Source organism: Choristoneura fumiferana, chromosome 18 (assembly GCF_025370935.1).
Source record: "Choristoneura fumiferana chromosome 18, NRCan_CFum_1, whole genome shotgun sequence".
Lineage (NCBI taxonomy): Eukaryota > Metazoa > Arthropoda > Insecta > Lepidoptera > Tortricidae > Choristoneura > Choristoneura fumiferana.
The window spans coordinates 13,282,647-13,299,958 of NC_133489.1; the positions used below are offsets into that span (position 1 = coordinate 13,282,647).

At 36.3% G+C, this 17,312-nt stretch overlaps 1 protein-coding gene across 1 annotated transcript in view; it reads right to left on the reverse strand.

Annotated features, from left to right (window-relative positions):
* The window catches only part of LOC141437538 (C-Maf-inducing protein-like), a 36,033-nt gene that overhangs the window by 9,814 nt on the left and 8,907 nt on the right, over positions 1–17,312 (reverse strand). The window contains exons 3-6 of the mRNA XM_074100968.1: positions 7,016–7,144; positions 6,654–6,704; positions 6,490–6,561; positions 5,774–5,863 (exon numbers count right to left, since the gene is read on the reverse strand). Coding sequence (XP_073957069.1) covers positions 5,774–5,863; positions 6,490–6,561; positions 6,654–6,704; positions 7,016–7,144 — 342 coding nt within the window. The remainder of the gene's footprint in view (positions 1–5,773; positions 5,864–6,489; positions 6,562–6,653; positions 6,705–7,015; positions 7,145–17,312) is intronic.

A 17,312-nucleotide genomic window follows, 5' to 3' on the forward strand; every position in this document is an offset into this window, starting at 1 on the left:
TACTCATACTCAGCCAGCAATTGCCTACTTCCAGGCCACGATAATAATCTACTATTATACAATTAGATCCTATGTAAGACTTAATACATAGGTACATAAAAAGGTTAGGGTAGTATTCACGCGGAATAAGAGCTCCACGAAGTTGAAACAAGCATGAGGGTCACCTGATGGAAAGCAATCACCACCGCCCATGGACACCCGCAAGACGGGGGTATCACAGGTGTTTTGCCAACCCTTTGAGAAATTAGACTCCGCTGTCTGTCTGTCTGTCTGTCCGTCTATCACAGAGCTCTATATCATGAGCCGTAATAGCTAGGCACTTGAAATTTTCACAGATTGTGTATTACAGTGGCCGCGACAACAACAAATACTAAAAATAAAATAAAGTTACAAATTAAAGGGAGTCGTCATACAAGAAACGTGTTTCATTCAGCGCAAAGAGTATAAGTACCTATGTAGAAAAAGAGTGGCAACTCTATGGCCAGATTTGCATGTATGGTAGCGCGTAAGCGCTATCTCGCGGGTGTACTTAGAACGAAATTTGACATAACACACACATGCACATGCACGCACGTCGCACACAACAAACTTAACGTCCATAAAGCCCAGTTTAGACCTGAAGAAAAATTGTGCAAGTTGCATTACACCTCGAGGCCGTAAGTAAAGCAAACGACAAACGAGTTTGAGGTGGTCACTTGGTCAGTCGAGACGAGCAACGTAATACAACTTGCACAATTTTTCTTCCAGATCTAAGCTGAGCTTAATTTCTCTTTGCCAAGTCGACGTTTGACATATTTATGTCAATTTCGTTTTAGCATCTTATAACAGAGGCGCTGAAGTGCCCGTAAAAAAGTGACGTTTTAAGTGTGCCCCCTCTGATTCAGCGGTTTTTGGTTACTAGGCTGCCAAGATGACGGCCGTCAGTTGCTAGGGGCCCCGCCCGTGACCCTATGTTGCTTAATGTTGAACTACTTATTAATTTGCGATTTTATTAGTGCTATTGTATAAAACCTTCGATAATTATACTAATTGTCTCTAAGACCGCGGTTTATTTTTTTGTGCAGCATGAAGACTAAATAACAATTTATTTTATCACTTCACAAAAGCCAACTTCAATAAAGCACTCACAGCCGCTGTATTTAATGTTTTTTTACACTAAAAAATGTCCGTTATAATTCATACTAAGTGACACAATTTATTTACAACGTCAAAATTTTAAATCAGGTTACGATTTATTCACTATAATAATTCATAATAAGTACGCGCCCTTCGGCCGAATTACCGCATTCAGCCAATTTTTTTTTTGCGCATGGCAAGAGTCTAAGCACTATTCAGCCTCCGACAGGGCGACAGCCAAAGAGGATGAGAATTTAAAATTGTTCTTTATTCAAAATACTTGCACCTAGTGCTTACATTTTGGTCATATGTCTTTATTAACTTGTAATGTAATGTAACTAATTATTTTTGTTCAGGTGAAATTAAATATATTTTTTTTTTTATATTTCAACTTAAATTTGAATTGGATATCTTCAACCGATTGAGCTGAAATTTTGCATGCATGTATAAATCCGATGACAATGCAATATTATTATGATGTAGAGCTGATCTGTGATAATGAAGTTAGATGTTGGCGATAGGAACTCTGTAATAAAACGACACGACCTCATCGATTTTGGTCTCATTTGATTCGTCTTGACGACTACCTACTTTGGTAACCAGGGGCAAAAAGTACCGCCAACAAAAAAGCTTGTATTAGATTTTTTTACAAAAAAATATTACTGAACTATTTGTTTTTAAAACATTATACGGAGGTGCGGAACCCTTCATGCGCGAGTCGCTCGCACTCGTACTTCACCGTTTTTTTAAGATCCTTGTTGTTTCGCTCCGGGATTGCTGCCCCAGGAAGTTGGCTCCATATTTCTGTCGTACGTCGGAAAAAGGTCCAATTACAGCGGACGGTGCTAGATTGCCAATAAAGCCATCAAGGTGGTGAGCAAGGTCGTGGAGGGCTCTCCTCGTGAGGTGAGGATGGAATGATTGACGGTTACGTGAAATATGGTAGTGGAACGATGGAAAGATTGGAACAGGGTTGATCTCCTCGCTATTTTTTGATTGCTGTCACTCAAAATAAATAATTATATCAAAATTCATTACTTTAATTGATTGTTGATATTTTTCAGGGTTTATTAATCTGTCATCTCCCAGGATAACAGGATCAAAGGAATTTGGGCACAAATTTGTGCCTCTGGGAGAGGACAGGTTAATCGTGATTAACAAATAATATTTCCAATATCTTGATCGATATTCAAAGTAACCTATGCCAAAGACTAAATCACTAAATTACGATTTTTTTTTTAAATCAAGGATTACAATAAAACTAGAAGTAGGTATTTACTAATTCCATCTTATTAAATTATCCAGTCACGTGCTAATAATATTCCTGCCAATATATTATAAATTTTAAGATGTCATGTACAGCATGAAAAGTACTGGAAAGCCTTACTGAATTATTTATGTTCAGTTACATACTCGTACGGGTATATATACATAAAGATATTTGTAGTACATAACTTTACAATCGCGACTGATTAACAGCTCGTTTATAATTTCCCATTTGCGTAAGCAAATGTTATCTCTTACTTTATAGTCAAAGCGATTAGTTAAATAAATTATATATATAAATTATATTTTAGACAAGAATAGAATATAATCCGGGTTCATCGTCACACACACGCCTGCCGGCCAGAACTTTGATCGGCAATACTGTATGTTGCTTGCTGATCGGCAGGGAGCGAAACTTTGATCACCGGCGTCATTATGACGCAAATTGACATATAGGGTGTTTTTATAAATAAGTACTGGCCGTCTCAAGTGTCAATAAAATATCCGTAAACTAAAGAGGCCAATAAGTTGTTAGTGATTATCTATAATCTAGATAAAACACTCTGTATGAAGCTTGACGTCATACGGCTGTCACCGGCATCAAAGTTTCGCTCCCTGCTGATCTGGCATTCTTGCGACCTGGGTCGGTACGTATGTGACGACGTGACGAGTGATACATTTTGTGTTGCATTCTAGCTTTCTGATTGTTTTTTTCCCCCGTTTTTCTAGGTAGAACTGAACAAAATCGGTAGGTATATGAATGGCCTAAGTAAAGTAGGGGAAGCCAAGGGACAATTTTATTATGAATGTTCTCGTAATATCTCACAGAACGCGATAAATATATATATATATATCAAAATTTTGAACTGTAGGTACACATAATAGCTTGGTCCTTCAATTATCTTTTAACATTAGCCGAAGTAATTAATGATACCTACATCTTTTGAGAAAAACAACCAAATAAAAAAAATTGAATTTGTTACAACCATCTCTAGCCATAGGGTTGGGCGTAACAGCGCAAGGGGATGGTTGTAACGTAAATAAAAATGTATAATACACATTGTCATAAACGTATCTAATCTACCCAATACAATTTCTTCAAAAACTCATTTGTTACGTTCACCCTGTGTTATTTTTATACCTTGGTCTTCCCTAGCACCATACGAGTAATTGTCCGTTTCAGATGTTAAGTACCTATATTTCGTTCGAACCCCTACTAGCGTTCAAATTCACTTGAAGTTCAGCAAGTGTGTAAGAGCTCTGTTTATAATGCAATAATCAAGTACCGCCAGCAAAATAGATAGTGAATATAAAATATTTATAGCAGAAAAAACGAATTATGTAACTTTGAACTCTGTGAGTGTACATTCTAGACGTTGCTTGAATATACGAGAATATGGGAGTGTTCAATTAGACGCTCCCTTTTTGTGTCGTTGCATTTGCAGTTTTTTAAACTTCACTGCATCCAACGATCGACTTGAATCAGAGTGATTTGTACCTACACGCAGTAACAAACACCAAGTGCGCATGTTAGGCATTCAGTTGCATTTACGTCACGCGAATCGTGAAGATCAGTACAACACGATAAGTTTTATATCAGTCAGCCTACGCAAAACGACTTGGATACACGGTGGAATAATGGGATACAATGGGAAGTTTAATGGATGATTATGAGAGCGAAGTCCAGTCCTTCTAGACAAAGCGCGTAAAATATTGATAGAATTTCGCTCGTGTCGTAAAGCGTTTAGCCTGGTAGAGGTCCTGATGTCTAAGGACGCTTTGCTCGCTTGCTGCCCAGTGCATCTTTTTTGACTGACCTACAGGTCAGGTATGATAGACTGAGTGACAAACTACCTGGAACACGGCGCTTCTTTAAGTTGTTATGAGCAATTGGAACCATTCTAATATACCTATATAGTTCTCGGGTATTAAATGTTTGTGACCAAACTCCTTCGAAACGGCGTGACCAATTTTCATGTTTTTTTTTTTAAATATAATATTCGGTGGCTATAGCTCGAGTGGCATTATGGTTGTTTAGTCTCGCGTTAAACACTCTATTTTTCACTTTGAATGCGAGGAAAAAAACAAGATTTTTTACAAAATTGCAATATTACTTTTTAAAAAACGTACGCTCGACTAATTGATGGCCATCTCTTCAACATTCAAGTAGCAAATAAAAAAGTTTGCGCGGTTTTTCTTTTCTTTTATTGTTTATATGAAGTGACAAACAGTTTCAAAATTGAAAACTATTTTAAAACTATGCATAATAAAATGAATTAATCCTTAATATAATTGAATAGATTAATATTCGTAATCATTAATATTAAATCGTGTTATTTTTTAACCCGACTGCGAAGAAGGAGAGTTATGTGTTTGACGCGTATGTATGTATGTAAGTATGTATGTATGTATGTCTATTCCTATGTCCTCTCGTAACTACTCAACGGCTAAACCGATTTTGATAAATGATACGTCATTGGATTTGTCTTAGTGACACGAGTGACACTGGGTACATGAAATTCTTACGAAATCAGAATGGCGGATTTTTGGCGCCAAATTGTAAGTTTTCAAAAAATGTTTTTTATTAAACCTATCAAGTGGGGTATCAAATGAAAGCTAATAATTAGCCATTTTCACAGAATAGTAATAGTAATATGTATAGGCGTGAAAATAACCTCAAAATGACAACTGTGCAAAAATTAAAAAAAAAAAAAATTAAAAAATCAAAAACCCGACTGCCTTACAAATACTAAAAAGAAGAAAATAAGGCTAGTGGGCTAGAACTTTGTTAATTAGCTAACTTAAGGTTCAACAGTCGGGACCCATTTAAATCGTGACGCTCAAAAATTCTTACCTAATGGGTCCCGACTGTTGAACTTTAAGTTAGCTAATTAACAAAGTTCTAGCCCACTAGACTTGTTTTCTTCTTTTTAGTATTTGTAAGGCAGTCGGGTTTTTGATTTTTTAATTTTTTTTTTTTAATTTTTGCACAGTTGTCATTTTGAGGTTATTTTCACGCCTATAAATCCTCCATTCACAAAAACCGTGTTGGCTGTTTAGGGGTTTCCAATATAAATTTAAAAAAACGAATCCCTAGAGAATAAAATGGAGCTTTAGTCCTGATATGCAGAGACTAAAGTGACATTGAAATGACATGAGAAGTGAAAACTATTTTTCATACTTCTACGCGACGGAGTCGCGGGCAACAGCTAGTTATTATATTATATACTAATGAGACCTTAGACAAGGCGCACTGTCGTTAACAACCTGTACACCGGAAGAGCGAAATCACTTTCCCCTTTACGTGTAGATTGGGATGGGATAGAAATTCGTTTGCTTCGTGTAGCAATGTTGCTTGGCTAGTCACTGGTAAGTGCAGACGGTCGCTCACCTCTGAGAGCAGATCGGTCAGTGTCTGCAACGGAGCCCGCGTCACGATTTCGTCTTGCAGAGGCGTCGTCATCACGAAATCCACCATGTTCTACGAAATTAAAAGATTTGTTTGAGAGACCATAATACAAGATATTGTAGAAGATAGACAAATTTAACGTAAAGTTTTACATTATAAATTATTTGTGAACAGGATAATAAAGTTACCTGAAGTGTATTCATTGAAAAGTATTTATGGGAATAGGAAAGTTGAAGAATAAATATTGATCGCAATGTCAAAAATGAATTAACAACCCATATTAGTATTACCTATTTATAATTATATAGGTATATTGTTAATTAATGCATTTCTTCCTGTTTTTAAAAGTATATCCAAAAAATGGCTTGTGGATTCTTTAATTTTTTACTTCGGTAAATATTTCACAAAGTTCAAAAACATATAACATGTTATAGCGGTTTTCATTTCATCTGTTTTTAAGCTTCAACTATTATGGTCGAGTAACTTGTGTGTGTCCCGATTTGATATCTTCAAAAATACAAGCGAATTGATAACCTCCTCCTTTTTTTGAAGTCGGTTAAAAATGGAACTTTATGTTAGAATTTATAAGGAGTCAATTCCGAATGTAGATTTTTTTAGCCACCTTAAATTCGTCAAATCGCAGTTATAGAGGTAGAATATTTACTTTCAAGATAGAGCTAAAAACCAACATTACCAACCTTCAATTCCTTCATAACAACCTCCTTCCGTACACTCTTTGTGAGTATGTTGCGATATCTTATCATATTTCTCTGCAAAGCAAATAAGGTTTGGCATCAACACTCTCATTCAGCAACTAAGACAATAAACATGTTTGCTAGTCGAGTCGTCACAAAATACTTACTCTCCACACAATAGAATGATACCATTGGTCCCTTGTATAAGCATCGTTCGCCTGCAAGCAGTAAATCCTTTAATGTGTATGGTTAATTGTCACTATATTTAGCACAAGCTTTATTGATCGAGGTCAAGTGTTTGACAGTGTTAAGTGGTTTTGAGGGTTTTGATTAGAAATATTCAACCGTGCGTAACTCTAGACAATATTAAAGCGCACAGATGGATGTCTATATACAGATTAAGAAATTTTACTGAAATTACCACCCCCGTGGACGGTTTAAAAGCGCCTTTCATAATTACTTATACCGGAAATATTTCGTTTGATGCATGCGTGGTATAAAACGCAGTGGCTACTTTTATTATACAGACCTGTAACAGAAGCGAACCATGAGGCATGACGATCCTGAGGCAGTATTTCCTGGCTGTGTCCCATCGTGAGATGCAATAGACTTCCTGCATACTGCTATACGAGAGTGGCCTCTCCAGCATGCCAGATGGCTAAAACAAGAAATTCACATTTATTTCTACCTGAAACTATATGTTACCACTTAATGCACTAAAATAAGGATAATTCCTGGGACATTAATTAAGTGTCTTTTCACATAGGCCGATTGCCGAGTAGTCGGCACCGGGTACCGAGTGACGAAATACCTAAATATATAAAAAAACTGAAATATATAAAAGAACTGACTGACATCAATGTCTGCGTGACGGTATCCAATCATTTGGCAACAAACGTTTCAACAAATATTCATTTAACAAACAACGTTTGGCAAACTTTTGTTTCACAAATTAATCGTTTTATAACACCACATTCCACAAATTGATCATTTCACAAATTCTTTATTTGACAAACCATCATAGAGGTACATACCGGTGGTGCCGTGAAGCAGCAGTGTATGCACTCTTGCGTTTCGGCGTGGAGAGTAAGACAGCCGGTGAAATTACTGGCACTTGAGGTATCCTATCTTAGGCCTCTAGGTTGGCAACGCATCTGCAATCCCCCTGGTGTTGCAGGTGTCTACGGGCGGTGGTGATCTCTTACCACCAGGAGACCCACTTGCTCGTTTGCCATCCAATCGTATAAAAAAAAATTGTAATCCCTCGGACTTTCTATGAAAAATACTTTTATACATTGTGAATTATTTTCTTTCCATGGCTAGTCTTCGGCATTTAAATGCACAAAAATACAAAATAACACTTTAAAATACCAAGTGCAAACAACGTTAAACTTTGACAGCAATAGACAGATGATATTTGAATTTAGTGTTACCAGTGCAAGAAATTAGTTCTATTGGTTTCCCGCAATATGGCGAGGTTTTTTAAAATTCTGGTCAGCCTTTATAAAAACAATTACTAAGTAAGTAGCCACTTAGTCAATATTTTTTGGAATTTTGGTCCCTGTAGATATTATCTCACATGGGAGTTTATTATATAATTTCACGCACATATTGCCCGCGTTCCTTTTAGGTATATATACAAGGTGTTAATTAAATAACTGCAAACCTCAGACACCCCAAAAATATTTTTTCATTTTAAGTTAGTTGATTGCATTTATTTTTGAATACCTTCATTATTTTAAAAGATATTCGTGTGTTTTGCTAAGTTAGTAATTCTACTTCATTCTAACTCTGCACACATAATTTGTTGTTGTTGTTGTTGTTTTTTTAGATAAATATGGCTCCGTCCATTGGAGGACAATTTTGCCAGTGTCTAGTTAGGTTTTGCCGTTGTACGGTGAAAAAATTCTATAAATTCATCATCATCCCAGTCTAATACGTCCCACTGCTGGACGCAGGCATCCTCTCATATCAAATGTTACGCGCGTTAAATCATCATTTTTAATCCAGCTCAATAACTTACTTACTTAAACATGTAATTAGGTTACTAGTTAAATAAAGGTAGTTATTCTACCGGTATTTCATTCACCTCCGAAGTTTAATAAAATCAGGAAAACCGAGACTTTTGATAAAAACCACAAAAACGTACGTAATAAAGCAGGAAAACAGCAACAAAAATAATTAATGTCGAGCGCATCGCTATTATTATTGGGTATGTTTTTATTGTTCACCTAATAAATAATATTTGTACCTAAAGTAGTAGATCTGATCTGTAACCTAAATTGAATCACTAAATAATATCAAACGGTTACCTAAATATTAATTAAAAATTACTTGAAAATAATATTGATCATCAAATAATTATATTGGTTTCCAAAATAATAAATGTGTCACTAAAACTGAATCGCCAAACAATATAGAAATGGCTACCTAAAAATTAATTATAATCACTTTAAAATAATATTGATCATCAAAGAATTGAACTGAAATTTGACGATATGACATATTTTATTATGTATTACAATTAATGAAATTAATGAAATAATAATAATATGTTATTAAAAATTATACCAATTGACCCAACCCAAACTAAGCAAAGCTTGTTCTATGGATGCTAAACAAGACACACATACATGTATATACTTTAATACAATACAAACATCCAAGACACAAATACCTACTACAGACATTCGTATTTACCACACAAGTATTAGCAAGAAATTTTTGGTTCTGGCACTTCGCCGGCCGCTACCGCGGTACGCTCGCTTCGCTCGCTCGGCGCACGTGCTGAGGGTCGCAATTCTACTCGCTTCGCTCGTCGTCGTACCTAACCAGACCTACTTTAGTAGGATTAGAAGCATCGAAGTAAGGAACTGGTCTATTTACTTATTAGGTGACAGATCTATTATTTTAGGTACAAATGTATTATTGCTGGCCGTGACTGATTTTAGAGGACAGATCTTATATTCAGGGTATAAGAAATAAAAACCGGCCAAGAGCGTGTCGCACACGCCCAGGATAGGGTTCCGTAGCCATTACGAAAAAATCAAATAATATTATTCTAAGGATTTCGTATTGTGTACTCAATCTTCCAAGTTTAGGTATATTTTATACGCTGTTTACTCTTAAACGACTAATGATTCTCAAGCAATCTAAGCCGCTATAATTTTCCTTGTAAATTTGATATATTTACTACCATTCTGATTTTTTTTCAAGTTTTTCCACCCAACAGTTTAGATTTTAGAGGGGGGCTCGATTTCAATGAAAATTTGCACTTTAAAGGTGAATATTTCGCAAACAGATCACTGAATAGAAAAATTAACCCCCAATGGTTTTAAAAGACCTATCCAACGATACCCCACTATATAGGGCTAGTAGAGAAAAAAAACACCCCCACTTTACGTCTGTGGGAGGTACCCTAAAAAAAAATCTTTTACTTTTTTTATTGTACCACTGATATTCATGTTAAATTACAGCTTTCTAGTACTAACGGTAGTAGAGTAGAATTGAGCAAGTACACTAAGTTTTAAATTAGGTTGTATTTGTGTTCTTAAATCCCTTTTTTACTGTGCCCAGTCTAAAAGTTACGACTGCAACAGGCGCCAATTAAGTAGGTATTTTAGCGAGGTTGTATACTATTTCGATAGTTTTTTTTTAATGGCTTTCACTCTTGCTGTTTTTGCCAATGTTCGATAGTTTAATACTGGCCGGTTTGCTGTGACTGTGTGACTTTCTTCTAAAAACGTCAAAGTGCAACTGAAAAATACAAGTTATGAAGATATTTTTAAAATCTAAATATCTTTCATCCACCATTACCTACCGTAACACGACGTAACAACAACAAAACGACGTACAACGGCAAAACCTACTAGACACTGGCAAAATTGTCCTCCACCATTGGAGAGAGCCATATTTTTCTAAAAAAACAACAACAACAACAAATTATGAGTGTAGAGTTACTAACTTAGCAAAACACAGGAATATCTTTTAAAATAATGAAGGTATTCAAAAATTAATGCAATCAACTAACTTAAAATGAAAAAATATTTTTGGGGTGTCTGAGGTTTGCAGGTATTTAATTAACACCTTGTATATATGCCTAAAAGGAACGCGGGCAATATGTGCGTGGAATTATATAATAAACTCCCATGTGAGATAATATCTACAGGGACCAAAATTCCAAAAAATATTGACTAAGTGCCTACTTACTTAGTAATTGTTTTTATAAAAGCTGACCAGAATTTTAAAAAACCAAGCCATATTGCGGGAAACCCGTAGAACTAATTTCTTGCACTGGTAACACAAAAATCAAATGTCATCTGTCTATTACTGTCAAAGTTTAACGTTGTTTGCGCGTGGTATTTTAAAGTGTTATTTTGTATTTTTGAGCGTTAAAATGCCGAAGATTAGGCATGGAAAGATAATTATTCACAATGTATAAAAATATTTTTCATAGAGGGATTAGAAAATATTTTTTTTATTCGACTGGATGGCAAACAAGCAAGTGGGTCTCCTGGTGGTAAGAGATCACGACCAACCATAGACACCTGCAACACCAGGGGGATTGCAGATGCGTTGCCAACCTAGAGGCCTAAGATGGGATACCTCAAGTGCCTGTTATTTCACCGGCTGTCTTACTCTCCACGCCGAAACGCAACAGTGCAAACACTGTTGCTTCACAGCAGGATTAGCGAGCAAGATGGTGGTAGCAATCCGGGCGGACCTTGCACAAGGTCCTACCACCGGTATGTACCTCTATGATGGTTTGTCAAATAAAGAGTTTGTGAAATGATCAATTTGTGAAATGTGGTGTTATAAAACGATTAATTTGTGAAACAAAAGTTTGCCAAACTTTTTTTGTTAAATGAATATTTGTTGAAACGTTTGTTGCCAAATGATTGGATACCGTCACGCAGACATTGATGTCAGTCAGTAGTCACCGATAAATTTGAATTATTTTTCCGACAATAGACATTGGATCGAATCCTTTTCTCTTTTCCGCGAGTAGTTTTCAGCTAAATGTATGTTCCTTCGTGCAACAATAGCACGTCAACAACTCCCGGAAAAATAATTGTTCGCATTAGAAAAAAATGCGTAAGCAATGGTGTCTAGCAATAAATATTGAATACTGCGAAGTTTACGCACAATAATGTTGTAAAGACCATTTCGACGTAAGTAATTAAATAGGCCTTGTGGACATGGGTCCAGGTCTATGAATCAGCTTTGACATAACATAATTGTCGCTCTTATTTATTTACTTAAAATTTATTTTCTCAAAGGTTAGGTTACAATGTTTATAATATTCGATTGAATGTGACACTGACAGGACAGTTAGCACCTATTGACAACTCGCTCGTTTTTTTTTTTTAATATAATTGTAGGTAGGTACTCGGCCTTTCACTTAGTTTCAGCCGCCATATGTAATTTACGAGACGTCGTATCTGATGTTTTAATTTTTTTTTAAAATTTTACTAAGCCATTATATGCCAAGATATTCAAATTAGTGTCTTGAAAGGGTCTTTATTGGAATCCCTAATATCTTTTGTCCTAATTGTATGTTCCCTAATAACTTTGGTCATAATAATATTTTGCCATAACAACGTATTCCCTAATGTAAGTGCCATCTTTTTTTACCCTAGTATTGTATGTTCTAATACTAATGTGCACTATCGCCTGTAGTACTAATGTTCATATGTCCTTATAGTTATATATCCTAATAGTGAATGCCATAATCATGGGTCTATACTGGAATCCCTAATGTCTATTGTCCTAATTGTATTTTTCCTAATAACTTCGGTCATAATGATCTTTGCCATAACGTCGTTTGCCCTAAACACTATTGGTCATAAAATATACTTTTCTGGTAGCAGTTCCTTTCTGTTGGCGACGCAGTTCTAACCTAACCTACTTTTCTGGTAGCAGTTTGCTTGCATTGGGGACGCAGTTATAACCTAACCTAACCTACTTTTCTGGTAGCAGTTCGTTTCTGTTAAGGACGCAAATCTAACCTAACCTAACCTACTTTTCTGGTAGCAGTTTGCATCAGTTGGGGACGTAGTTCTAACCTAACCTAACCTACTTTTCTGGGTTCGGGTGCCATTCGTGATCCATAACATCGTATGTCCTAATATAATGTTTGTCGTAATCATCATTTGCCATAACGGTTTTTTTTTCTGAAACCGTAAATATTTCAGAAATTTTGAATTGGTCATTCTGTAGAACTGTATAGGTTAGGATAGGTTTATTTGATAACAACCCTGAAAAAATTACGGTTTCAGAGAAAAAAGCGTTATGGTAAATGATGATTGGGACGAACATTACATTAGGACATAAGATGTTATGTGTTATTATATTAGTACAGATCAAATTAGGTATTTTGGGATTAGGTCATTTTATATTATGGCTAAAGTAATTAGGTATTTTGAGCATTAGATAATGTAATATTATGGCTTATGACTCTTAGGACATAAGAAACATTATGGCTTATATTATGACTATTAATCTTTATGACTAATGAACGATATGTCAAGAGCGTTTAGGACAAAATTGGTATAGCACTTGACTTTAGGACATACGACGGTATGGATCGGGACCGAGACCCGTCTTGAAATTATCTATTATTTAAGAAAATAAGATAAAAAAAAGTAGCAAAAAAAAGTGAACAATGCCAATATGCGCCGCTAAATAACGCTACGTATCCTTGTACGAGTACGTGACAGATCAACAATGGGCCCACAATGAGCACCTGTAAGGTAAAAACGTAGATTTGGGGGGCGGCGTGGTGTAGAGTTGGTAAAGGGGCAGTGTACGTGTAGAGGGCGCGTGACGTCGCTCCCCGGAGCAACGCCCGCGGGCTTGAAGGCTCCCGGTGACGTCGGCGCCCTGGCCGCGCCCGCTCCTGCCTCCGCGACCTTCTCCCGAACGAACACCCGACCTGGCCCTATACTACGAAGTGCGAAATTCGAACTTCGTATCTCCGACCCGCTGACGCTAAATATTATTTAATACTTCGAATTTCGTAGTACCCGACTTCAAATACCACCGCACGTCCTATGCAGCGTGCGATGCACATGAACTTTATCGAATATGAAACAATATCCGTGTGATTTACGACGCAACCGTTTCAGATAAGCTTCATAAAATTCAGTCAATCCCGTTTTACGATAAAAAAGCAATCGATTTTAATAATAATATAGTAACATACCTATTCGCTGGCGCGTTACTAATCTGCCTTATTGATAAATATTAGTTAATGCGCAGAAGACTTTCCGGGAAAAATGAATCTCAAAATGTTGTTAAAAAGCAATGACGTCAATCGGTCGAGCGGTTAAAATAATTGCGGCTGCCCTTATTTAACCAGACTGTTCCTTTATAAGTAGTTTGAGGAACGTAATACATACATATAGGTGCCTAGGAAGGTGCCGACAGTAAGGAATAAAGATTGGTTTTTTGGAATCTTTTTGTATTTTTTATTTCAACTCCAAATTTTTACTTTTACGGTCATCCCATAAAACCTAAATTGAAAATACAAACTGAAATATAGATGCACAGAAAAACCAGAAAAATAAGACCATCACTGGGAATCGAACCCAGGTCCTCGGTATTCCGTACCGCGTGCTATACCGCTACACCACTGATGGTCAACGGTACCGACACGAATTTTCCCTATGCACCTCATATCTCAGCTTGTTTGATTCTTATTTAGCCACTTAAGCAGTGACGCTAGCGACATCTATGCCGTAGCCCTCATCGAGAAACTTTTTCGGCACTCCATTGGAACTAACCGCTCACCCGGACAAGAGATACCGTTACTAAGCAATCAAATTAACTCACTTACTACTTAAGTCACTGCTTAAGTGGCTAAATAAGAAACAAACAAGCTGAGATATGAGGTGCATAGGGGAAATTCGTGTCGGTACCGTTGACCATCAGTGGTGTAGCGGTATAGCACGCGGTACGGAATACCGAGGACCTGGGTTCGATTCCCAGTGATGGTCTTATTTTTCTGGTTTTTCTGTGCATCTATATTTCAGTTTGTATTTTCAAGTAAGGAATAACCTGTTACTTACTCGTAAATTATTATGTTAGTTAAATAAACAAAGGCAGTGCTTAACAATAGGACTCATTATAGACAAGTTAATCTATTTAAATAAAAATGTACGTACCTATCCTAGTTTCCCTTGACCACGCCATGACTTGAGACCGACTTTATTAATTTCATCTGTCTTTTATATTAAGTTTTCTACAACTTTGTAGAAGGTTCTTTTTCTTACAGAAGGAAATAATAAATTTGTGCATAAAAATAGAAAATTTAAGATAATTTAACGACCGTGTAAACTTTTCTAATGTCACCTAACCGCGTTTGGTTTGGCCTTGCTAGGATAAGAAACATCGTGTAAAGTCGAGGATAGTTGTTAATCAAAATAACTCGTTTATATTATACTTATTAAGACTAAGTTAGTAACTAAATCAAACACGCAATTTTAGTTTTATTCTGCGAAAAGAAGAATCGTTATCTGTTTGACGTAATGGAGGAAGCCTACATAATTTTAAGAAAAAAACACATGTTTATCTATTTCCTATACCTATGCTAGTCTAGACATAAGTTAGTAAACATTATGCTATTATAATTATCAATAACAGGAACTAAGCTATGGGAAATAACAAAATGTTCAGCCGTAAGGAAAGAAAGCTCGTGGGGAATGCCCATCCGATTAATGACTACGCAGACTTGAAAACACATGACTCCTATAAGCTCTCAAGCTTATAGGTATTCTACATAATAGGGTCTTGAATGACGTAGAAATAAACACTACGCGACTATTCTGTGTGTTGCGTAATCATCATTAAATCATACAATACAATACACACACATTGTTGAGTCGCTGCCGAACGGAACGTACCCAGTCATATTTAAAAACATTACCTATCCCTAGAAATGTGTTTGTAAATAGGTAATCTCAATCTTAATATGGTTAGATGTCATCTTCTAAATTTAAAACCTGTAAGATTCATCCATAAATATGATATATTGCATTAAGAGCTCACGTAACCTTTTGAGTAGACACATATATAATATGTGCGTGTTCTTCTGTTTCTTCGAACAAGAAAATTATTTATTCTAATTCTGTAATTTAATAATGACCGTAGGCCACATTGTCAAATGCACTTGAGATTGTGAGCGTTTGGTTGTATACTTACTGGTGGGCAAATTGTTTTAAGTTACTTAGAAGTGGCGACGGGCTCAGAGTTAAAAGTAACTAACTACGAAAATTAATCGTGCTGGGCCGATCAACGCGTTGGCAGGCAAATTCAAATGCCCAGGCGGGCCAAATTTGGGCCAGCCTCAGCCTTGATTTAGATTTTACAAAAAACGTTATGTACTAAAACTTAACCCAATAGTTATCATATATTGGCGCTATCTATGTTATACCGTCCTAGAATATATTATCACAGTCCATTAGAGCAGTTAAAACCGCCAGCACTGCGACCTCTGACATTAGCGTCTGTGCCGCGCAAGACACTGCAGATAATCTTGCTGATGCAGACGCCCTGGTTATCAATTCGGTTGTTTTTAGGGTTCCGTACCCAAAGGGTGCCAACGGGACCCTATTACTGAGACTTCCGCTGTCTGTGTGTCTGCATGTAATTCCGTATGTCACAGAGCTCTATCTCTTAAGCCGTAAAAGTTAGACGCTTGAAATTTTCACCGATTGTGTATTACTGTGGCCGCTATAACAACAAATATTAAAAATAAAATAAAGTTACAAATTAAAGCGGGTCGTCATACAAGAATCGTGTTTTTTTCAGCGTTTTTTGGTTGCTACGCGTTGTAAGCCGTTGCTAGGCAGCCAAGGTTGTCTCACCTAGCAACGTTTTAACCTTAACATAATATTTATTGTTTGTTTGGGTCAAATCTTGGAAGCTAAATTTGACCCACTTCCAGTGGTCCGATCGACTTGAAATTTGGCATACTTATGTAAATTTGTTGACAATATAATAATCTGATAGTGACATCTTGGTGGTCCTGCCAGGATCGTCTTTGCAGGAGGGAACTCCTCAATAGGTAATAGTACCGACTTGAAATTTGGTACAGATAGGTGTTTAGATGACAATGCAAGTACAGTCAACAAAAAAAAGTACATTGGGCAAAAAAATCAAAACAACAAAAACTAAACAAAAACTTATTATAAGCATTATATAGTGTGATGTAACTGTTCTATATTTTCTCGGGTGGAATCTTTCAACTCAAATTTGAAGTGGATATCTTCAACCGATAGAGCTGAAATTTTACACGTATGTATAAATCAGATGAAAATGCAATATTATTATGTCATGGATTTGATCTGATGATAAAGCTAGCGGGTGACCATAGGAAGGAACTCTGTGATAAACGACACGACCGCATCGAGTTTGGACTCATTTGATTAGTCTTGACGAGTACTTATGGTAACCAGGGGTATAAAGTACCTACAGTCAGCAAAGAAAAACTTATATTAGAAGAATTTCAAGAAAATCTTTTACTGAACTGTTTACGGGACCCTTCATGTACGAGTCCGACTCGCACTTGACCAATATTTTGCTATTTTTTTTGCTGTTTGTGCGACACTCGTACTATACGTCAATGATGGAGCTAACATTTTGTACCATGCGTTATTCTTATTCCAAATATTGCATAAATATTAAGCATCTCTTTTCGATTCCGATGGTCAATGTCTATTATAGCTCACTGCAAATCATCATTCATCATTTCACTTAAATAACCGCAGAAAATGATAATGTAAAAGGAAACATCTTTTTTAGGTTGGAAAAGTTTACCTACATAA